Source organism: Sinocyclocheilus grahami, unplaced genomic scaffold, assembly GCF_001515645.1.
Source record: "Sinocyclocheilus grahami isolate Dianchi unplaced genomic scaffold, SAMN03320097.WGS_v1.1 scaffold316.1, whole genome shotgun sequence".
NCBI classification, from domain to species: domain Eukaryota; kingdom Metazoa; phylum Chordata; class Actinopteri; order Cypriniformes; family Cyprinidae; genus Sinocyclocheilus; species Sinocyclocheilus grahami.
In genome coordinates, this window is record NW_015505495.1 from 942437 (window position 1) to 967765 (window position 25329).

Here is a 25329-nt window from a genome sequence, read left to right on the forward strand (position 1 = left end):
TAAGTGAACAATAGCCTTTAAATTTACTTAAAATACATATATAATAGCAATGAGGCAATAATAATTAGTTCAAATAAAGTATCAAAAGCAAGAAATCATATGGTTTTATAGAACAAAACCGTTAAAGTACTGTATTATAATAGAGCCACTGATCTATATATAATTATATAATAATATAATCTCTATTGTAGATCAGTGAATAGAGCTAATGTGCAGAACGCATTACAACAAAGGCCTGCAGAGGGCGCCAATGGCCTGACGAATGTTTTTACACATTACTGTGCGATCTAATACTTTTTTCATATTTATCAAGCACCATTTATTTTCAAATGTCCACTTAATCTTTAATATTTGGCCATTTCTTTAGGACGGAAATGCTATAGCCACTGTAATTAAAAGAATGTGGACATCAAAACGTGTAAACTCAAGAGTGAGGGTTTGAGCTTTTATTTTAAAATCGCGAGATAATGATGTATTCTCCTGCGTTTGCATGGATTTATAAATGATTTACCTTACAAATCTGATGAAATGGCGCACGTTGTAATAAACCCAAACTCACAACAACATGCGCAGATGGAGTTTGAGCCACTCCACACACATGTAAGTGATAACAGTTCCTGTGGAACAGCATTTACTGTGAACGGAGCCGCTGTGTGACGCATGTACGTAACCTACACGCCTATAACTGCATCACGTATAATTATTTAATTCGTAGCATTTGTGAATTCACAGTTATGCTTAATTATAATTTTTAAGCGGGTTTATGTAGCTTCGCGTCAGGTGGTTCTTGCCTTCACGTTGTGCATTAAAATCGTTCAGTGTACAGCAAGCCGTGCATTATCCCTTATGTATTTGCTCTTTAGCAGCAGTTTTTTTACAGCAATATTTAAATGACACCCTGGTCATTCGTGGTGTACCCAAAATGGTCCCACACTATCGACAGGCATTTCTCTGGTGGAAATAAAGCTTCGCTGTTTGGTCCCTCTGTCACAGTTAATCTAATGCATGTAGTAGCCTCGTGCCTCTGATAAGCACGCCATTTTAAGCTGGTGCACCGCTAGTGTAACTTTGTTTTCGTTTTGCGCAAGCTGCAACAGTTCCGTTCCGTGTAACAGAAACACTCGGTTTAGCGGAACCTTTACGATTAATTAACCATGACGTTTTAAAGCGCGGTTAATCACGAAACCGGTTAATCGCTGCATCCCTAGCGGTAATGCACTTATAAGTCTGCGATCCGCCATGAATCAATAAGACAACGACAACATTGCGTGAATCAGAGGTAAAAAACTATATAAATACTGTTCAGCCACAGGGTTTAATTTGGTTTTGTTTGTGCATGTTTTTTTTTTTTTTTACTCTCAAAGCCGTGATTCCCATTCACCTCCATTATAAGACTGACATACTGCAACGGTTTGTGTTAAAAATTTCCCTACGGTTTGTGTTCTCCTGAATCAAAGTCACCTACATCTTGGATGCCCTGGGGGTAAGCAGATAAACATCAAATTTTCATTTTAGGGTGAACTATCCCTTTAACAACATTGCTTAATAACAAGTTTGGGTCAGGTCCTGTGGTGTACTTTGAATCACATGCAAATTATACTTTACTAAATTACATGTTGATAAACCAGCATCTGTGAACCGAGTGCTTTACGATCAGCCTCTGGATATCAAATACTTCAAGATACCTTGCTGCATGTTTGTGTTGTGTGTGAGTGTCTGTGCTTTGAGATGGTGTCCAGTTGTCCTGCATGGTCATAGTCGTCGTTTCCCTTAGTGAGCCCTCTGCGAAAGGCCCTGCAGTGCTTACAGTTACCCATAAGACCTTGCAGTTTATACCCGTACATGCTGGACACCCCCCGTCAACGAGATGTTTCCGCTGCTAATGCGACCCACCAACTGACAAAGCCAGACTACAGCGTCCATATGTAGCCCTGTTTTACTTTTAATAAAATATGGATCATTACCTAAATGTGACCCTGGAGCACAAAAGCAGTGTTAAGTCTCTGGGGTATATTTGTAGCAATAACCAAAAATACATTGTATGGGTCAAAATTATTTAAAAAAAGTGTTATGCCAAAAATCATTAGGATATTAAGTAAAGATCATGCTCCATGAAGATATTTTGTAAATTTCCCACCGTAAATATATCAAAACTTTATTTTTGATTAGTAATATGCATTGCTTAGGACTTAATTTGGACAACTTTTAAATGCGATTTTCTCAATATTTTGAGAACCATTTCAAATAGTTGTATCTCGGCCAAATATTGTCCTATCCTAACAAAACCATACATCAATGGCAAGCTCATTTATTCAGCTGATGTATAAATCTCAATCTCGAAAAATTGACTTATGACTGGTTTTGTGGTCCAGGGTCTCAAATGGTCATGGATCCTTTTCACCCGCAGTGTCGTATTTACAGCATAATGGTCAGTTGTTTTTGGTGGTTGGTGTCACAGAAGTACAGCAGAATTAGACTGAAGTAATTGTAACGTGTATGAAATCTCACTATTCCGAGGGTCTTTCCCAGAGAGTGGCTTACTGTTATCCCACTGGTGTGACCCTATTGCATACCAGTTCTCCTTCTCCCCCTAGAGCGAGACTCTGAATTGCTCCGCGAGCGGGAGTCGGTCCTGAGGCTGCGCGAGAGGAGGTGGCTGGATGGAGCCTCCTTCGATGCGGAGCGTGGCTCCACCAGCCGTGAGGGAGAGCCCAGCCTTGACAAGAAGACCGTGCCGCTGCAGAGCCCCGTCACTCTGGGCGAAGAGCTCCAGTGGTGGCCTGATAAGGTGGGCCTTTAAGCCTTCAGTCTCCTAGATTGGGAGACTTCCAATTTCTGTGGTGCATTTTAAGTCTTGACACAATTAAAGGCATAGTTCACCCAAAAATATAAATTCGATCGTCATTTAGTTTCAGACCTGTATTTCTTTCTTTCTTCTGGGAATGTAAAAGATATTTTGAAGAACGTTGGTAAACAAACATTCGATTACTGTTGCCATTGGTTTCCATTTATATGTATGTCCATGGGGAACCGAACATTCTTCAAAATATCTTCTATTGAGTTCTGCAGAAGAAAGCAATGCATACAGGTTTGGAGCAACATTTTTGGGTGGACTATCCCTTTAAGGGTCAGTGATGAATGAACATGTTCTCTGCATTCAGTTTCTTTTTTTGTGAAGAGTCATTAAAAGGCTGAAATATTTGAGGTAAAAGTAGTTTGGCATTTTATTTCTTTAAAAGAAATAGTAGAGCAGATTTGCTTTAAAATACTATTTGTATTATAGTCAGTCAGTGTGGTGTTTGCAACATCCATTTTGTTGTGATGTGATTACTATAAAACCCATTTAGAATCTCATAACTGGATGTCAAGGAAAAGTTTTTTTTTTAAATGTATTTGACTTTTTATGACATTGCAAGATTAGTGCAGTTTCACATGTTAAATGGCATAACTTGCTAATTTGTGTATCAGAATATTTTAATTAAAAAATAATGATTAGGTTTTTAATTAAATTTTTTTTGTATTTATATAAATTTTTCATCAGTTTTAAAGTTAGTAATAATTTTTTTTTTTTTAGTTTTTATTTAATTTATTTTAGTTATTTTAGTACTTCAAGTTAAATTAAATGAAAATGAGAAATGTTGTTTTGGCAGCTAGCTGAAATAAAATAATCAAGTTTTAATTCTAGTTTATTTGTTAACGGTTATTTTATTTCAAGTAACGAAAATGCTTTTTTGTTTTAGTTCGTTTAGAGTCAGTCAATAAACTTTTAAGTCTTATAAACAAGTTTCAGAAACTAATATCAGATTGCGTTTTCTAAGAACTTGAGTGTTTTTAACTAGACTTATTAAAAAGTTCTGCTTTTAATTTTGCACATCCTTATTTGACCTTTTGACTTAATGGCCAGTCTGTTCTGGTAACACTTTTGATTATTAGCCTCCAATTTCCTGGGGTTCATTTATGTGATGAATCATATTTGTGTCGTTGTTGAGTTGCTGCATAATCCTTTGTTGTGTGATCCTTTAGGACTATGTAACAAAGTTTGTCAGCGTTGGGGCTTTGTACTCTGAGATGGTTGCCGTCAGTACCAAAGGTGAACTGTACCAGTGGAAGTGGAATGAGCCCGAACCTTACAGAAACGCACAAGTAATATTTGCAGTACACATCGGACAAGGAATTCCTGTCGCTTTGATTTGATTTAATTGAATCTCATAAATCTTTGTGCATTCGCAGAATCCTTCTATACATCACCCTCGTGTCCTTTTCCTGGGCTTGACTAATGAAAAGATCACCCACCTGTCTGCCAACAGTATCCGAGCCACTGTGGCCACCGAAAGCAACAAGGTAAGAAGACATTTTATTTATTTTCATGTGAGTGGGTGAGAAGGAAGTCATAGGAAGGAGCAAGCGGATACAATAAGATGAGTGATGCACACTTTAGTACCAAAAAATGTCAGATTTACATTAACTTGTATTGTGTAGGTGGCGACATGGGTGGATGAAACTCTGAGCACTGTTGCTGCTAAACTGGAACATGGCGCACAAATGTTCCCGGAGCTGCAGGGAGAGCGTATCATCTCTCTGCACTGCTGTGCCCTGTACACCTGCGCCCAGCTGGAGAGCAGCCTTTACTGGTGGTGAGCAGGCAGGATCATGTCTGATAGTTTGAGCCGTTGTGCTTGTGATCTGTGAATAAATTCTGAGTTTCTTTTTCCTCTAGGGGTGTTGTGCCTTTTAGTCAGCGGAAAAAGATGCTTGAGAAGGCCAGAGCCAAGAACAAGAAGCCAAAGTCCAGTGCAGGCATCTCTTCTATACCCAACATCACAGTAGGAACTCAGGTCGGGAACATGCTATTGTTGTTGACTGCAAACTCGTTTGTCTTTTTCTGTGACGTTACTATACATTACTGTGGTGCTTGGTTATTGCACTTGAATGGCCAGTAGGGATGGGCAATATCTTCTCGTTTGCGATATACCAGTAAAAATTCTCCCCACGATAAGAATGAGTCTTCCCGCGATAATAACGATAAAGTCTAGTTGTTGACATATGTGACCCTGGACCACAAATCCAGTCATAAGTAGCACGTGGTTATATTTGTAGCAATAGCCAACGATACATCGTATGGGTCAATTTTAATTTCATTATCGATTTTTCTTTTATGCCAAATATCATTAGGATATTAAGTAAAGATCATGTTCCATGAAGATATTTTGTAAATTTCCTACCATAAATATATCAAAACTTAATTTTTGATTAGTAATATGCATTGCTAAGAACTTCATTTGGACAACTTTAAAGATGATTTTCTCAATATTTAGATTTTTTTGCACGCTCAGATTCCAGATTTTCAAATAGTTGTATCTCGACCAAATATTGTCCTATCCTAACAAACCATACATCAGTGGAAAGCATATTTATTCAGCTTTCAGATGATGTGTAAATCTCAATTTGGAAAAATTTACCCTTATGACTGGTTTTGTGCTCCAGGGTCACATATGGCTGAGATACAACTATTTGAGGTTGCAAAAAAAATCAAAATATTGAGAAAATCGCCTTTAAAGTTGTCCAAATGAAGTCCTTAGCAATGCATATTACTAATGATAAATACATTTTTGAAATATTTACGGTAGGAAATTTACAAAATATCTTCATGGAACATGATCTTTACTTAATATCCTAATGATTTTTGGCATAAAAGAAAAATTGATAATGAAATTGACCCATACAATGTATCGTTGGCTATTGCTACAAATATCCCCGTGCTACTTATGACTGGTTTTGTGGTCCAGGGTCACGTGTGTCATTTTTAAGTAGCGTAATTAGTTTGGTACGGTTCACAAACATGCAAAATAGTCAACAGAATTGTGATGCATGTTTGTGGATCATGAAAAACATGATAGATTTTTGCCGTCACGCCCACCCCAATTGAGTATTACAGTGATGACGTCACGTTTTCCCGTAGGTGTGCCTGAGGAATAACCCTCTATATCACGCTGGAGCCGTGGCCTTCTCCGTAAACGCCGGGATCCCTAAAGTGGGAGTTCTGCTGGAGTCCGTGTGGAACATGAATGACAGCTGCCGCTTCCAGCTCCGCTCGCCCGAGAGCCTGAAGAACATGGAGAAGAACACCAAGACACAGGAGACCAAGTAAGATGACTGTTTTTCTGTCACCAAACACATGCATGGAGGCATTTATGCTAAAATTGATGTGCTATTGGTTGTGCTTGTTCTTGCCATCAGGACGGAGAGCAAGCCAGAGCTGGTGAAGACGGAAATGGGCCCTCCTCCCTCGCCAGCGTCCACATGCAGTGACACTTCCTCCATCGCCAGCAGCGCTTCTCTGCCCTACAGTACGTACACTGCACTGTGACAAACAAATCGGTGACATTTACGGTAAAATACCGTCAGCTGTGGTTGCCAGAACTTCTCCGTGAAAAATATGGTTGCAACATTTTAGGTTTCACAGACTTGACTTAAATTCACAATAAAAAAAACGTATTCCATTAACTGATGTAATGTTAATATACCAACCTATTGAAGTACTAATATCTGTTTTGAACCATTTGTAATACACTGATAACCACCAAACACAGGTGGTGATGAGAAAGTCACATGATGAATCAAAGCTCATCACAAACAGCTTTTCTACGAGCTGAGGATGGAAATACTTATATTATATGGAAGATGCACACAGTGATTCACACGAACACTAAACACCATCATGGTAACACGCATTATGCTGAAATAAAGCAATACACATTCATTTAACAACATTAGGTGTAAGATAAAACCCTAATGTACACAACTGATAAGAAAAAACTAAGAAGAAACAGTTATTTCAATTAAAAAACATCAAATATGAAGTGTCATGCAGGGAATTCTGGGAATGTAACTTTTTTACGTTTTTTCACTGTAAATTATAAAATGACTTTCTTTTTCACTTCCAAAAATCGTACTTTTAACAGTATTTTACTGTAAAATAACATTCAATGTTATTACAGTTATTCACCATATATAGTATGGAAACTTAGTCAACCAATTAACAGGTTTTTACTGTAGCATTTTTACTGTTAAAATCATGATCATTGTTGCACAGGGTTTATATTGACCTAAAAATTTGATGTAGAAAGAATTTTCGCTCCGAAATTGCAAGTAAACTTCTCAAACAATTACAAAGTGGCTAGTAACAAATTGAACCAAATGTGAGGTTTTGAAGTACAAAACCTAAAATAGTGATTTCTTGTAAAAAGTGCTGCAGTAATCTTTTTTTATTTACAGCTAACCTGTAAGTTGTAAGTAAAACAACAAAAATACAGTTTCAGTGTTTCTACTTCAAAATGTCATGTTTAATTCAATGTGTTACTTGCTTTTATTTGTAAAAAAAAAAAAAGTGCTATTTCTGAGTGAAAATTGTTTCGAAGATGCATTTTTATTTTTGCTGTGTGTGCATTTCTACTGTCATTTCACACATTTCTCCATAATGGAAGTGTCCTAGTTATGACGCAGCAATAAGGATGGCAGTGTAAATCAGTGTGTAAATGCAATAGTCACTTGCCCAATTGGATGTGCGCTGCATTTAATTAGGTTTGTTTGCATGTGAAGCTTGTTTGTTTTCTAATCATGGCCTTCCTCGCATCTTTGAAACATTTTATTAAACTGTGCTGCTTTAAGTTCTCTTAGGAAATTATATTACTCTGCTAACACCAACCCTGAATCCATTTGAGAGTTTATGTATAGGTTTTTGTATTGCTTATTCATACTAGCGTTCTCTATTCTATCTGTTTTCTTTTTATTTATTATATATAAAAACCTTGCTACGTGTACTACGTTAGACTAACCGAGACTTGTCAAGCACTTACATATTATTGCTTTTTTGTTGGTTTTGATTGCTTCTATTGTCCTCATTTGTAAGTCGCTTTGGATAAAAGCATCTACTAAATGTAGCCTAATTGGATTTCATCTTGTTACTCGCCATGCAAATAGCCAAGGAAGCTGGCGTGGCATTACATAAGTAGTTTGAACTGTTTAAACATTTCTGTTTGGTCTTCTGTGAGACACCAAAAGATACTTGGCTGCAGTGTTTTGCCATTGCTAACTGATTACCTGCTGTGCTACAGAGCGTAGGCGCTCAACGCCGGCTCCAAAGGAGGAGGAGAAAGTCAATGAAGAGCAGTGGCCTCTACGAGAGGTCGTTTTCGTGGAGGACGTTAAAAACGTCCCCGTGGGAAAGGTGGGTGCTGGCGTACACGTCGATCCAGTGGAGACTGAAACTACAAGCCTATTTTCTCCACTGTTTTTTGATTTATTGTCTGCATTTTTGCAACCTTTTAATCTAATAAGAATTACCAATGATGATCGATAAGCTTACTGTTTTTCTTGACGTGTGACATTCCTGTCTGTGTTTTGTCTCTGGTCTGTGTGTGATGCTTTGCTATGACACCTCATTTGCAACAGTTCTCTCTTTTGAACTCAAGGTGCTAAAAGTCGATGGTGCATATGTTGCTGTGAAATTTCCAGGGACGTCGAGCAGCGTGAGCAGCCAGAGCGCAGCTCCCACTGACTCTGACCCTTCCTCACTGCTGCAAGACTGTCGCCTGCTCAGAATAGATGAGCTACAGGTAAACGCACAAAAACACGCTCTTGCATTTGCTGAAACATTGATGCATAATTCAAAATGCTGTTTTGATGAAGAAATTGATTTATTTTTAATAGTCACTACTTAACATATTGCATTTCATACAAAGTAATACAATAATTGGTGACTCGGTCTGAAACTGAAATATGTGGCTTAAATGATGTAGGTCCAAATTATTTTTAAACAGTCTCTGGCTGTGAGTTGTCAACAAATATAACAAATATACATGAACAATTGGTATTGAATCTGTCTATATCGGGGGTTTTCAAACTTTTTAATGCCAAGGATCCCTAAATATGATGATTACTTTGCAAAGAAACATCCTTTTAAAAAAATGTATACAAAAAATAAAACAAAATAAAGACAACAAAAATTAAATATATTAGTTACATTATTTTATTATTTAAATACATTTTCTACATTTAAATGATTTACTTTTATTCTGAAAATTTGACTGAAAATATCTACTTTTAAGTTGACCGCGTATGTGAGATTAATATTTTTTTCTTTAAAAATTAACACACAGTTTTGTGAAATCTTGCCGTTTTATACAGTGGGTATAGAGAAAAATCACCCCCATTTCAAATTAAGGTGTAGAACCATCTCAAGGATGCTCAGAAGAAATGGACAGCACCTGAGTTAAATATATGAGTGTCACAGCAAAGGGTCTGAATACTTAGGACCATGTGATATTTCAGTTTTTCTTTTTTAATAAATCTGCAAAAATGTCAACAATTCTGTGTTTTTCTGTCAATATGGGGTGCTGTGTGTACATTGAGGGAAAAAAATTAACTTAAATGATTTTAGCAAATGGCTGCAATATAACAAAGAGTGAAAAATTTAAGGGGGTCTGAATACTTTCCGTACCCACTGTATATATATATATATATATATATATATATATATACACACACACACACACACGTATATGAAGAGTTCATTTGCAAAAACGGATAACTCCGTTTTTAACCATTTTCAAAAATCAAGTTTTTTCGTTGTGCATTCCAATTAATCTCAATCAAACTGCAGTTGGGTTACTTTGATTAGGTTAAAAATAACTAAAAATTACAGCTAACTAACACAATAAAACATGATTACATAATAAAAAAACATGATTTTTGATTATGTTAAAAAATAACAAAAAATTCAGCTAACTAACACTAAAACACAATGAAAACATAATAAACATGATTTTTGAAAATAAAAAAAAACGTTATCTGTTTTTGCAAATAAACTCTTCATATGAATATGTATATAAATAATTATATTTGTATATATTATGTATAATATAATATATAATGTGTAATATTTTAGGTATAAGGTTTAAGCTGATGTTTGTATTTAAATCTTGTACTTTTTATTTTTTTTGTAAAAAATCTTTCTGCTTGTAAATGTCTCCTTGTATGCCTTTAATAACAGGGTGTCCGCGGGTCCTTAAAAAGTCTTAATGTCTTTAACGTTTTCCTAATATAAGGCCTTAAGTCTTAAAATGTCTTAATTTCGGATTCGATGGGTCTTAATTATTTTTGGTCTCATTATCGCTAAAATATCTTCAGTCTGACGGAGCTAATGACTTTACAATCATTGGACAGACCGAAGATTTGTTCTTCCCGCGGTAAGTTACTGCATCATCAGAGAGAATTGCAGTAAGTTAGCAGAATACAGAATACAAGCTCGCGCTGAGGCTCACTCTGTTTGTCTCGAGACTTCAGAACAAATGAGCGTGACAGCACACAAACTCAGAAACACACTGAGGTAAAAATTCACAATGTTTAGTTTATTCATTACATGATATAGTTAAGTAACACCATGACAAGTGAGCTATTTTACTCAATATTCTCACGACACAAAACAAACAAACATTCAAAACACCTACAGAGTGCACGCATTACGTGAAGTCTAGCGCTCTGCCTGATCACTGCATGATTCAGTCTATTAAAATACATTCAGAATGATCACAAATTCAAGACATGGGGACAGAAAATGTGTATATTTATACTCAAGTTCACATGGAAGAGTGCCTTTTTTCTCCAAAAATTACCATATACAAATATTTGATATTGAAATGTTAGATATTGATTTTTTACAACAGTTCAATAAACTAGAAGTTTTAAGAGACTTGCGTTTTAGACATCATATTGCCTGATTTTGCTCTATTTCGCCAACAAAAATCATTCCGAATACAGCCACAGCGCTGTTTTGTGTCTCTGAGCAACATGACGGTGTTTCGTTCCTGAATGAATCAACAGTTTAAAGAAAAATGGCGCAAAAAAGGTAAAATGCCCATAAAAGGTAAAAATCTATTTAAACTTATCTGACCACCACACAGAATATGAAAAACTTTAGGAGTCAGCTGTCCACGAAAGTCCTTAAGATAACACACTCAATCAGCTGAATGAATGACTCAATGCTCACTCATTAGTTCAGTTGAGAAGTTTGTTCATGAATGTCAACATTTATTATTTGTATATTCATAAATGCATTTAAAACATTAATCTTATAACATTATTTATTGCAGTTGTAATTATTGTTATTTGCAGTGTAAATTATTTAATCTGACTGGTAGCAGCCCTATAGTGTATATTGAATTTATTGATAAATTGTAATAAAATGTGTATTTCCATTACAGGTTTAGGTCTTAAATTTCATATAAGATGGTATTAAAAAGGTCTTAAATTTAACTTGTTCAAGTCTGCAGAAACCCTGAATAAGGAAAAACACATTATTTGATAAGTTTTCATTGCACCTCTAAAGTATTTTTTAATAGGCTTCTAAATTTTTCAACATTTCTTTGGGGAAAAAGTAAGCAAGCCCTGAACATTAAATTAAATACCAGATACAGTTTGTGTAACTGAAATGCCAACAATAACAAGAAAAAAAATATATAAACAATCCTGAAATACGCACAGGACCCTTATTTTGAAATGCCCTTTTTAATTCTTCCAGCTGCTCATTCAGACAGATGATAGATTAAAAATGCACTCTAACAACTAATATTACAATATTAATATTACACCAACATCTGTTGGCATAAATACGCATATTCATATTCACGTATGATCTTAAATTAAACTTTTTTTTACTTTTTTTTTTTTTACTTTTTAAGGACCTACATTGTCACATGTACTAAAACATTTTATAGCTCACACACGCAAATGTGAGTGAAATGCTTGAGCCCTGATTTCTGGTTGATATATTGTTTGCTCTGCATTTCAGAAGCAGACGCTGATGCAGCACGTGCTGCGCTGTGATTACGAGGCGTGCAGGCAGTACCTGATCAGTCTGGAGCAGGCCATGCTTCTGGAGCAGAACCCTCACGCTCTGGACGCTCTGCTGGGTCACCGCTGCGACGGCAACCGCAACATCCTCCACGCCTGTGTCTCCGTCTGCTTCCCTGTCAGCAACAAGGAAACCAAGGAGGAGGAAGGTAAGAACACAATGTTTTTAATGTGTTTTCAGTGGCACTGAGATGTTATTACAAGGGGTGCACATACACTACCGCTCAAAAGTTTGGGATCAGTAAGACTTGTAATGTTTTTTAAAGAAGTCATCAAGGCTGCATTTATTTGATCAAAAATACAGAAAAAAAACATAATCTTGCTAAATGTTATTACAATATAAAATAATGGTTTCTATTTTAATATCCTTTAAAATATAATTTATTTCTTTGATGCAAAGCTGAATTTCCATCAGCCATTACTCCAGTATAAAGTGTCACATTATCCTTCAGAAATCAGTATAATATGCTGATTTATTATTAGAATTATCAACAGTTTTGTTGCCAAATATTTTTTTGTAAACTGCAATACTTTTTCAGGATTCTTTGATGAATAAAAAGTTAGAAAGAACAGCATTTATTCAAAATATAAATCTTTGCTATCACTTCATATCAATTTAACACATCCTTGCTGAATAAAAGTTTTAATTTCTTTCAAAAAAAAGAAAGAATAAAAATGTACTGACCCCAAACTTTTGAACTGTAGTGTATATTGTTAGAAAAGATTTCTATTTTAAATAAATGCTCTTCTTTTTAACTTTTTTTTTATTCATCAAAGAATCCTGAAAAAAATTATCACGGGTTCCAAAAAAAAAATTAAGCAGCAAGAGTTTCAACACTGATAATAAATCAGCATATTGGAGTAATGATGCTGAAAATTCAGCGCTGCATCACAGAAATACATTATATTTTAAAGTATTTTAAAATAGAAACCATTATTTTATATTGTAATAACATTTTGCAAGATAACTGTTTTTTTTCTGTATTTGTGATCAAATAAATGCAGCCTTGATAAGCACAAGAGACTACTTTAAAAACCATTACAAGTCTTACTGATCCCAAACTTTTGAGCGGTAGTGTAAGTGGTGCGCATGCACAAGCAAAATAAAAAGTGTGCTGTGGAAAAGTTCAGACCACTCACTCGGTTTTAGATCAACTATCTGTAATACTGTAGAAGATTTCCATCCAAACTGAAAATGTAAATCTAGGTTATACGCTGCCGGTTTCACAGCAAAATGCAAACTGACATGTAACTCGCTAACGCTCTTCACTCGGCAGTGCATATACTTACTTGCCGGCAACCCACCAAAATAAAAGCTTGCTGATTTTAGGTTTGAAAATTATGGGAATTGATCTAAAAGATGAAAAGGAAAAAAGTTAATTTTTAGGTGTACTATAAAATAATTGTATTTTGATTTAATACTCAGTTTATTTTAAAATATGGTGTTATCACGCTATTTTGTTTATTATTTTTTATTTAAAAAACAGACTAAATAAAATGCAATAATATTATTAAGTTATTGTTTATAGTTATATTTAATGGGTCAAACTATGTGCAGTGTGAGCACCAGCCCAAATCTCCAGGTGCTCTCATGAGAACCAGACTGAAAAATGTATGTGCACCCCATGTTATTATAGTTTTTATTAAAGGTATAGTTTCCCAAAAATGAAAAGTATCATATACTCACTCTCCACTTGTTCCAAACCTGTATGAGTTTCTTTCTTTTACTGAGCACAAAAGAAAATATTTCTTGACCGTAGCCATTAGGGCTGTGACGGTGGCAGATTTTTTAGTTTCGATTTTTTAATGGAACAATTACTGCCGATGACGCGCGCTCCTCTTCACTTCGCGCCAGGCGCGAGTCAAGCGAGCACGGAAACGATACTGTGCTCAAAGTGTGTGCTCTTCAATTGCACACACAAAGTCGCCGGCGCGCTGTAGCCTGTATCCTTTCATATCAAAGCGCGAAATAAACTACGTGCATGCAATGCCGTGGTCAGTTAAGTCATGAAGTTACCAAAAAGGCGATTAAAGCTGCCTTAAAACTGCATGCATGTAATATATTTTATATGAGTCACATTTAAGAACATGTCTCTGAAATGGTTTTCAAAACTGTCAGCCCAGCACTGTCTCCCTCATCTAACACACCCGATTTAACTCGTCAGCTCGTGTTTATTTTAGCACTTCCGTCAGTGAATACGCAGCCTGCAAAACACTCAAATAAATATCAAAGAAATAATACAGTTAAACAAGAAAATAGCCCAAAATAAGAAAGTTGAATACACCCTGTCTACAGGACGTGAGCTGTGCGGCGCGGCGCGACAAAATACTATAAAACTCATTATAATCAGTGATGCGACACGACATGACAAATCCCCGACTGGAAACTGCCTCGTCCTATTTATGAGGTACTGACACAGAGTTCAAATGTCCTGTGTAGACACTAGACAGACTCAACCTTTTGCGACGCAGCGGTGTCGCGTCCGGTGTAGACATGGTTCACTGTTCCGCTACTGTTATTACACTTGTATACAAAACTTCATACCTTTAGCGTTTCACATGTCATGCACATTTGATATTTATGTATTATGCTTGTTATAGAGTGTGTGACGTCACGTGCACTACCGCTGGTGGCAGTAGACATGGTTGTCACGGAGACCGTCACAGCCCTAGTAGCCATTGACTTCTATAGTATTTTTTCCATAATTTGAAAGTCAATGGTTAAGGCCCATTCACACCAAGCACGATAACTATAAAGATAACGATAAAGATATAGTTCTAAAAATCGTTCTCCATATTAAAGTATAGCATAGTTCACACCATAACTATAACGATACAGAGGAACGATATCGTTGGAATCACTTTCAAAACTATTTTTTCCCAGCTGATGAACGATAAAACACTGACAGCCAATCAGAATCCATCCTGCTGTAATGAGCTCAAGAATTAAAACGGCAGACGAGCGTGCGCTTAGAATAAACAAGATATCGTTCGCTGGTGTGGACGCTAATATCGTTATCTTTATAGTTCTCGTTCTTGTTGTGAACGGGGCTTTACATTCAACTGTTTGGTTACAAACATTCTTCAAAATATATTTTGTGTTCAACAGCTGAAAAAATTCATACAGGTTTGGAATGACTAGAGGGTTAGTAAATTAAATGAATTGTAATTTTTGGGTGAACTGGTTTTTATGTTTTCTGTCTATTTGTATTTATTAGTTTTTTTTTTATGTCTATAGTTTATTTCAGTTTTAATTGTTTAGCACTTACTCAAAAAATAGAAATGTTGCTGTGGCATCTAACTGAAATTTGTTTTATTTCATTAAACATTTATTTATTTATTAAAAGCATTTAACAATTAACTGAAGTAAAATAAACTGAAAGCCATATTTTAAGTAACAAAATGACGAGTGACCTGTGGAGACATCATGTGGCGAGGCAGCTCACTGGATTGATTGGAGCGCAGCTGATGTTCGATGTTTTTCCAAACCCAGCCTGAGATGACTTGAGTGCTGTGCGCTGTGTTTCAGAAGCAGAGCGGTCTGAAAGGAACACGTTCGCTGAGAGGCTGTCCGCTGTCGAAGCCATCGCCAATGCCATTTCAGTGGTGTCCAGCAACAGCTCGGGGAACCGCACCGGATCATCCGGCAGCCGGGGGTCAGTGTTCAGATTCACTGGGATACGGAAAACCATTTCAACAAACTATTGGCAGTTTTACAAACTTCAAAGATTAATAGAGGATGTAGCACATGGAAATAAATAAATTGCAACAATTATTGCACTAACTTTTTTTTTTTTTTTTTTAAGTAGTGAAGCATAGACATTTCAAAATAAGAGTCCAGGTCTTTTTTTGGGCTTGTTTGTAAAATCTTTTTTTCTGGGTATTGTTGGTGTTTTGGTTACACGATTAACTGTGTCGGGCATTTAATTCAACGTGGCTTCTCTCTGACCACCTGTCACAAAAAGGAAAGACTGATAAAATTTCTTTAATACATTCATTGTATTGATTTTACTGGTATCGACACGTCTTTTAATTGCTTTTCTATAAACACATTATTATCGTATCAGCAAAATCCAATAGCAGTCGACCTGTAATTCGTATGTGTTTATATATTAGCAATTAAATTTCAATACATATGTATATATTGAATTAAACGTGTCTTTAGTATTTTAAAATTGTACTTAAATGTGTGTCGCAGCCTTGTTTAATTAAGTAAAAGAATCTGAGATGCATGGTTTGCTTTGAGATTGTATGGGTTTGTTCTATATCCATGCATTCAAACTGTTATACATTTTGATCAGTTCATGCATTCCTTTGGAATTGAAACCATGGCTTTGGTGTTCAGAGCAACAAGAGTAATATAACATGATAATCTCTTTTCTACTTCTGTATTAGATTGTTTGGTGTACAGTAGGGCTGTCAAAATGGCTGAAAAACTAAATTCGAATTTTGTAGTTAAATATTATCTAAATTTGAATTGGATTCGAATTTAAAAGGCATAATTTTAGTTAGGGTGAAGAAAAGCTTTTGGCTTCTCTCCTGAGGCCACAAGAGGGCGCATCGAGCAAAATATTACTAATGCACGTTTATTCAAAGCATAAGATAACATGACTATCGGTGAAAAAAGTGCATAATGTTTATAAACCAATTATAATTAAGTTGCTTAAACAACTATAAACAAAACAGCATCATGTATGTATGCATAGTTTAATACAAAGGGCCGAAAGCCAATCACAAAGAGTAAATTTTTCATTTAAAAACATGAGATACAGTGGGATGGGAAAAACCCTGCCATAAAGTCAAGATGTTTTTTCAAAGTTCAACTTGCATTAATTTTACATGGCTTTCTAAACATGCGGCTCTTTTGTGCGAGACGTGAGTGCAACGCTGATAGATGTCCCTCTAGAAAATGAGCAAAATATGCGTTCTGTGTGAACGGCTTGGTTTCAGTTTTGACGTAAACAAGATCTTCTCCGCATTGACGTTCTCTTTTGCCGCAATATTTGTAATTAATAATGCAGCAGTGCCACATCTAGTGACTTCAACTGGATTGGCTGACAAAAACATTAAAATGCGATGACACTTACATCGTCATCATCGTATCTCGTGCGCCGCTGATAAGGCTGCCTCCTTAACGCACACCTAAAATGTGGATTTTTATTTTAAATTCGACGAATATTCGAAATTCAAACTTTTTTTTTTTGACAGCCCTAGTGTACAGTTGTTTCACTTTCATTGTTCTCGTTTCTGTAGCTTGCGCTTGAGAGAGATGATGAGGCGCTCCCTCCGCGCTGCAGGTTTGGGCCGCCACGAATCCGGCCCTTCCTCCAGCGACCACCAAGACCCCGTTTCACCCCCTATTGCTCCTCCCAGCTGGGTACCAGACCCTCCACCGATGGATCCTGGTGAGTGCAGCAGTTTTTGGGTCGTAACCGATGTATTGCATGCATGCGATAGCCTGATGACTTACAAAACTATCTTCTCTGCTAGATGGTGACATTGATTTCATCTTGGCCCCTGCAGTGGGCTCCCTTACCACTGCCTCCACAGGCACCAGCCAGGGTCCCAGCACTTCCACCATCCCAGGTACGTGAACCGGTCTCCCAAAGGACTTTCTACACCAGTGGTTCTCAACTGGTTTTGCTTTAGGACCCAGATTTTGCTTTGTACTTCAATGGTGACCCAATCAGAGCAGTGTTGTTTTAGTATGATTGATTAGTATTATTCGATTATAGTGTTTTTATTTTATATATATTTCAAATTATATTTTATATATGAGTCAAAGACGTTAAGATGTCTGCATCAAAAGAAATTTACAAAAGTTATTATGATCATAGAAAGCACATTAAATGCAAGTAAAGTGTCTACTTTTAAGATTTCAAATAAGTTTTTGGAGAATAAAATGTCAAAATTTGGTTGAAATAATGTTACATTGTCATTCAGTGTAACACAATATTTATGTAAAAATTCAAACAACATGCTTATTCTGATGTGTACATATTAAAATATATAAAAGAATAAGGGAGCATATTAAATATGATTGTTTTAAACGAGTAAAAAATTCTTACTGACAAATGGGCAAAACCTAGGATAGTGGCAAATTTAAAAAATGTAAAATTACAGCTAATTAGTATTTGGGGTGAAAGTAATTAGTCTTTTAGTATGTCATAAATTGATTTTGTTGTAAATATGCCTGACAAGATTGTTACACTGAATTACATTTTAGTGGGTCTCGTCTGTAAATCAGGGGAAAATGTATGACATTTATTTTTTGCTCAGAAAAACAAAATTGCAATTAAATTAAACAGAATTTTAAGAGAGAGCATTTATTTAATTTTTATTTTTTTTCTGAGCTAACTTTAATTGTAATGTTTTAGTAATTTTGTTGTTGTTTTTTCGTCTTTTAAATGTATTATTTATTTATAATTATTCTTATTTATTATTCTTATTTAAATATTTCTATGTAGTATTTATTAAAACATTTTTTTAAAAGTTATTTAAGTTCAAGCTAAATTGAAATGAGAAATGTTTTATTTCAATGAATGTTTATTTTATTTAAAGTAACATTATATATATATTTTTTATTGTTTTAGTTGTTTCAGTTAACAATAACCCTGAATCAGAATATACCTGCAACCTTTTTGGGTCACAGTCCTTCCAGTCCTGTCATTTATAAAACTCTCTTGTAGCATGTTTTCAGTATTTCCTCTGTCTTCTGAAGGACCTTCATCTGAACCATCAGTAGTGGAATCTAAAGACCGGAAGGCAAACGCACACCTGATACTGAAGCTAATGTGTGACAGCGTCGTCCTGCGACCTCACTTGAGAGAGCTGCTTTCTGCCAAGTGCGTCACCCTCCTGCAGCTCTGAATGATAGCCGATTTCCCGTTAGCGGTCTTTGAGTGTTTGTTTTGCTGTTGTTTGATAGGGATGCTCGTGGGATGACTCCATTCATGTTGGCGGTGAGCGGGAGAGCTTACCCAGCAGCCATTACTGTTTTAGAAGCAGCACAGAAAATAGCCAAAGGTGAGTACATGGCTGCAGTTTAACTCAGTGTTATTTTAGTATTAAAGCTCCCATGTCATGCTGCTTTTTGGATGGTTTTATATAGGCCTGAGTGGTCCCTAGTACTGTATCTGAAGTCTCTTTCCCGAAATTCAGCCTTGGTCCAGAATTTCAGCCACTACGAGCCAGTCCCACAATGAGCTTTCCTTAGGACGTGCCATTTCTGTGTCTGTAGCTTTAAATGCTAATGAGGAGGAGAGAGGCGGGGCAACTGCCATGCTTCGCTCATTTGCAAGCCATGATGTCTCTCGAGGAAAAAAAATATTGCGCTCGCCTCGCACGGTAGTAGCTCATTTTCTCATGGGCGGGCCAAATTCTCTGGGCGGGCAAAGCAGAGAAAGGGGAGGTAACCTTTCCCCGTATGACGACATAAAGGGAAGATTCCAGATTGGGCCATCTGAGCTTTCATTTTCTCAAAGGCGAAGCAGGATACCCAGGGCTCGGTTTACACCTATCGCCATTTTTAGCCCCTGGGGGACCATAGGCAGGCTAGGGGAACTCATATTAATGTTAAAAAACCTCATAAAGTGAAATTTTCATGCCATGGGACCTTTAATAATGTACCATTATAGTTTTTGTTTAGATTTAATTTTTATATTTCAGTTTTTTAGTTAGTTTGTAATTTTTTGTCTTTTTTTTTGTATATAATATAATTTAATTTATTTTAGTACTAATTTTTTAGTTTTCATTTTTAGTAACGAAAATAAGAAATGACTATTTTTTTATTTAATGTTTATTTTATTTTAAAAAAAATTGTTTAATGTCTATATAAGTTTTTTTTGGGGGGTTTAGTATTTATTTTTTTTGTCTATAGTTTTTTTTTTGTTAGTTTTTTTTATTTTATTTTAGTACTTCAAGTTAAACTACACAAAAATGAGAAATTACAATTTTAAGTTTTTTTTCCTCCAATATTTTCATTTAACATTTTATTTTAACTTTTTGTCATTTTTGTTAGTTTTTTTATTTTAGTTTTATTTTAGTACTTATTTTAGTTTTATTACATCATTTTAATTTTTTTTTATTTTTTTTTATATATATATTTTGTTTAATTTTAGTTAACATTATTTCAAATAACAAATATTTTTAATGGGTTTGGTTAACTGTAATAAACTTGGTTTAGCTTGCTGAGATGTATTTGTCATGTTTCGAAACATTTAGAGAGCATTAGATGCCCTTTTTGTGTTTATAATTCGTATCTGGATCGTATATTTTTGTCTAGGTGATCTGGGTCTCGGAGAGAAAGAGGATGCAGCGTCTGTGTTCATGGAGATGATCTGTCCTTCAGGAACAAACCCAGATGACTCTCCCCTCTACGTCCTGTGCTGTAACGACACCTGCAGCTTCACCTGGACTGGAGCTGAACACATCAACCAGGTACAAACTCCAGTGCAATCTATTTCAATTAAATTGTTTTAGAGATATTTTCAAAGACATTCTTTATGTAAAAAACTGCTGAGAAGCACTGAGCTGAATTATTTTATAGAATGGCACTGTGTGGTTAACTGTAGTTGTATGTTTTCAGGACATCTTTGAGTGCAGAACTTGCGGCCTGCTGGAGTCTCTGTGCTGCTGCACTGAATGCGCCAGAGTTTGTCACAAGGGTCACGACTGCAAGTGAGTGCAATGCCATAAAATCATTTGAACTTGACACCTAATTTTCTGCATCATCACTTGTGTCCTTGTCCTTATCCTTGTATGGAAGAACGAAATCCTTGAATGCAGTGCAAACATGGTTGTTAACGGTAACTTAAACCGTTATAAAAAGTTTATTAATTGAAATGAAGCTTAAAGAAAATATAAATATTTCATGAAAAACTCAGAAATCTTGTCTTGGCAACTAACTGAAATAAAATCAGTTGAAGTACTAAAATTAACTGAAAGATGAAAAAATAAAAATGAAAGCTAAAATTATATAGGAAGTAATAAAAATGCAATGAAGCATATAACAAAATTACTAAAACTAAAGTTAAAATGAAAACTGAAAAAATAAACATAAAAAAGACAATAAAAATCAAAGCTAATTAAAATATTAATAAATACTATAGTAGTATATAAATAATACAAAAATAACACTGATTGCAACAAGCTTTGTGTAAAAAAATCAAGCTGATTAGTGATGTAACAATTCACTCAACTCACGATTCGATTCACAATTTGATTTTCTCAAAAAAAAATTAAACTATATTAAGACAAATTATAAATGAAAAGGTGTCCTTTTATTATTGCTTGGACAAAATGCTGCACATTTCTTTGTGACACAGAAATATGTCAAATAACAAAACTAAATTGAAATTTTTAAAACAAACCCCAAATAAGACAAAAACACCTCTTCATATAAACAAAGGCTTGTCTGTGCTCTTGCCATTAAAAAATTAGAGACAACCACTGCATTTGAATCACAATCCAAACAAAGATGCTGAATGCATGCTGCATGAGCAGTTTAAAAAAAAATCTAAATTCGATTGTATTTTAAAACAAAAACGGAATGCTCTGACTTTAGTTTTGTGAAACTATACTACATAAAACATCTGCAGGAAACCGAAACAGATGATGGGCTGAATAAGACGCAGATTCACTCTCTGACAGCAGGTGGCGCTTGTGGAACAGCAGATACAGCATTTCTTTGACTGTAAACAAAGCTGCGCAGCGCTTATGAACGCTGCTTTAATATGCATTATACAGAGACGTGATGAAAAAGAAAATACCGTCTAAACTTTTCTAAAGACAGTCAGTTCCCCTCAGAGATACATTCACATAAACTCACTCCCCCAAATGTATCGCGATTCGTTGAACACCTCAACCAATTTGAATCGTCACATATTTGCATCGATTTTCATCCGGCCCGCGGTGAATCGTTACATCCCTACAGGTGATGCAAGCTAAATGTTGATTTATTACTGAAAGCTGTACTTTTCAAAAAGTATGTAGAGAAACATTTACTGCTAGACTGTGGACTGCATGTATTTTTATACTTCTATTGCTTATATTGAGTATTGTGCTTTTAGCCTAGCAACGTGTTGGCACTGAACTTTCTGAAATCTAATAAGTTGCTGCCAATCAAAAGTTTTCCAGAACTATTACTTATGGGCTTACGTTTCAGTTGCTGTAATCACTAGAAGGCAGCAAGGTAGTTCACAAGGTTGTAAAACAGTAATCTGTCTTGTTTCTTCTCCAGACTGAAGAGAACGTCTCCCACCGCATACTGTGACTGCTGGGAGAAGTGTAAATGCAAGACCCTCATCGCGGGCCAGAAAGCAGCTCGTTTGGATCTGCTCTACAGGCTGCTGACCACCACTAATCTAGTTACCACTCCTAACAGCAGGTATGTTCAAGGAATGAGTCCTTTAAGTCCTGCTCCAACTTTCTGTTGCCAGACCGTTTTACGGGGTCATCAGGACAACGTCCGGCCAGTGTTCTGTGTCCTGAGCGCCGTTTGTTTGTGTCTGGCAGGGGAGAGCACATCTTGCTGTTCCTGGTGCAGACTGTTGCAAGGCAGAGCGTGGAGCATTGCCAGTATCGACCACCTCGGATACGAGAGGACAGGAACCGGAAGGCAGCCAGCGCTGAAGGTGTGTCTTTGAGTAGGGAAGTGATCTGGGTCTGGATTTGTGAAAATCTTTTCTTTGAAACATTCTTAAAATCTTCTTGGAATTTATTTTAAGTGCAGTTTCTCAAATAAAAAATTGTAGGATTTGTTTTTTTTTTTGGTCCCTATTTGAGTTGTTTTTGTATTGTTACTGAATTACAAATTTAGCAAAAAACATCATGCTTAATAATCATTATGAACGATTATTATTGACATTATCGATCATTGTCTCACTTCAGAGTACTTGTGTACATTATGCACACAAAGAGCAAAGATAAGCTTTTCAAAATGAAAACAAAAAGAAAAGTCAAACTAAACTTGCTGTCGTTGTGTTCATTATGTTAACATGTTATTTCCTCCCTACTCTGTTCACATGGAAGAAGGTTCTTCCGGGTTAAAAATAAGGTTAGTGCATGCACCGGTTAAAAGGTGAGCGCGCGGGGAAAAGGGGGCGTTGTTGTTAAGGAACGGTGTTGTTGATGTGAGCTGTTGTTTTTGTATTGTTACTGAATTACAAATTTAGCAAAAAACATCATGCTTAATAATCATTATGAACGATTATTATTGACATTATCGATCATTGTCTCACTTCAGAGTACTTGTGTACATTATGCACACAAACAGCAAAGATAAGCTTTTCAAAATGAAAACAAAAAGAAAAGTCAAACTAAACTTGCTGTCGGTGACAGTGCTTGCATGTTTTTTTGCCGCAAGAGTACCAACATGTTCACCTTCTCTGGTTTAAGATTCTTTTACTTTACTTTGGCTTGGTTCTTTTACTTTACTTTGGCTTGAAAACCATCGGTCATTTCCTCAATATTCGCATAATTTCTGCTGCACGCACCTTTGCGCTTGTGCTGATGCGGCGAGTGTAAACCAGTCGCTGCAGTTCAAATGAGTTGCGCAGTTTCGTTAAGCGAAAACAGAGACTGACGGGATGCTCCGTTAATGAAATCGCCTGTGCATTAATTTAAAATAGAATTATGTTGATGTGAGCTGGATGATGGAAGGAATAAATTGCGTTAACTGAGTAAACGTCGTGTTTATTTAATTTAACACATTATGCACACAAACAGCAAAGATAAGCTTTTCAAAATGAAAACAAAAAGAAAAGTCAAACTAAACTTGCTGTCGGTGACGGTGCTTGCATGTTTTTTTGCCGCAAGAGTACCAACATGTTCACCTTCTCTGGTTTAAGATTCTTTTACTTTACTTTGGCTTGGTTCTTTTACTTTATTTTGGCTTGAAAACCATCGGTCATTTCCTCAATATTCGCATAATTTCTGCTGCACGCACCTTTGCGCTTGTGCTGATGCGGCGAGTATAAACCAGTCGCCGCAGTTCAAATGAATAGCGCAGTTTCGTTAAGCGAAAACAGAGACTGACGGGATGCTCCGTTAATGAAATCGCCTGTGCATTAATTTAAAATAGAATTCTATTAAAATTAGCAAAATGCGACTATTTGGTCGCAGTCTGGAGCCCTGCACCAGACGCGGCGTATTTAGTTCAAGCAGCAGTCTAAAACAGTTTATTTAATCACGAAACGGGCAAAAGTTCACTTAAAGAATGATAAAAAAAAAAAGCAGCATATGAGTTTGAAATTTGGTGATTTAAAAAAAAAAAAAAGCAAAAGAGAAAGCTTTTTTTTTTTCTTCCCTCCTTCTTTCTCTCTGTAGCTCTCTATATGAAGCATACAGAAAAACGCACAATACACAATCTTCCAGCCCAGGGTGAAGTCATTATGTACATTAACAACGATTTAGGACATATAATGTAATCTAATGAAAACTGTGTGAATGGCGCTCCGTGTTGCGGCAGGATTTCTGTCGGCTGAATGAACATATAATTTTGCTTTCTCACGTCTCAGCTTTAAATCTGCAACGGCGTATTTAGTTCAAGCAGCAGTCTAAAACAGTTTATTTAATCACGAAACGGGCAAAAGTTCACTTAAAGAATGATAAAAAAAAAGCAGCATATGAGTTTGAAATTTGGTGATTTAAAAAAAAAAAAGCAAAAGAGAAAGCTTTTTTTTTTTCTTCCCTCCTTCTTTCTCTCTGTAGCTCTCTATATGAAGCATACAGAAAAACGCACAATACACAATCTTCCAGCCCAGGGTGAAGTCATTATGTACATTAACAACGATTTAGGACATATAATGTAATCTAATGAAAACTGTGTGAATGGCGCTCCGTGTTGCGGCAGGATTTCTGTCGGCTGAATGAACATATAATTTTGCTTTCTCACGTCTCAGCTTTAAATCTGCAACTTCGCTGGATAACAAATGCATTAATGTGACTAGCTGGATATAAACTAATGCAAATAGATGGTAACAATCGTGACATTAAACATTTGGGTCAGACTTGTGTGTGTTTTGGTCACATTGTTTTAACCGCTTGAAATGCTGCTAATGTTCGTGTCCCCTCAGCCTTAATGGCAAACTAATGCAGCATCTAGTCAACAAATTAATTATGATATGAAAACATGCACTTTAGTGTACTGTATACACACCGCTTCGTTGTCTGTTTTAGACCCACGCCTCTTAAGTGTCCAGGGACCCGTTTCATAAAACAAGTTTACCAAATAAGCCAGGCTTATTTCAGGTAGTCTTGACTTATTTTGAACCAAATCACCTGACAATAAGTCAGACTAACTTAAATAAACCTGGCTTATTTGGTAAACTTGTTTTATGAAACAGCCCCCTGCTCTGTGCAGTGTCACGTGTCAAAACAAACAGCATGTGCTGTCAGTGATTTCTGCCTCTAGAGGCC

At 36.0% G+C, this 25329-nt stretch overlaps 1 protein-coding gene across 1 annotated transcript in view; it reads left to right on the forward strand.

The window, feature by feature from the left end:
- Window positions 1–25329, forward strand: part of ubr5 (ubiquitin protein ligase E3 component n-recognin 5) — a 65626-nt gene that overhangs the window by 15824 nt on the left and 24473 nt on the right. Inside the window, exons 9-27 of the mRNA XM_016294343.1 lie at window positions 2577–2788; window positions 4024–4143; window positions 4231–4341; window positions 4480–4634; window positions 4718–4835; window positions 5960–6144; window positions 6238–6347; window positions 8115–8227; window positions 8472–8615; window positions 11843–12059; window positions 15440–15566; window positions 17164–17315; window positions 17401–17496; window positions 18632–18755; window positions 18839–18936; window positions 20195–20349; window positions 20498–20589; window positions 22151–22297; window positions 22426–22544. Coding sequence (XP_016149829.1) covers window positions 2577–2788; window positions 4024–4143; window positions 4231–4341; window positions 4480–4634; window positions 4718–4835; window positions 5960–6144; window positions 6238–6347; window positions 8115–8227; window positions 8472–8615; window positions 11843–12059; window positions 15440–15566; window positions 17164–17315; window positions 17401–17496; window positions 18632–18755; window positions 18839–18936; window positions 20195–20349; window positions 20498–20589; window positions 22151–22297; window positions 22426–22544 — 2595 coding nt within the window. The remainder of the gene's footprint in view (window positions 1–2576; window positions 2789–4023; window positions 4144–4230; window positions 4342–4479; window positions 4635–4717; window positions 4836–5959; window positions 6145–6237; window positions 6348–8114; window positions 8228–8471; window positions 8616–11842; window positions 12060–15439; window positions 15567–17163; window positions 17316–17400; window positions 17497–18631; window positions 18756–18838; window positions 18937–20194; window positions 20350–20497; window positions 20590–22150; window positions 22298–22425; window positions 22545–25329) is intronic.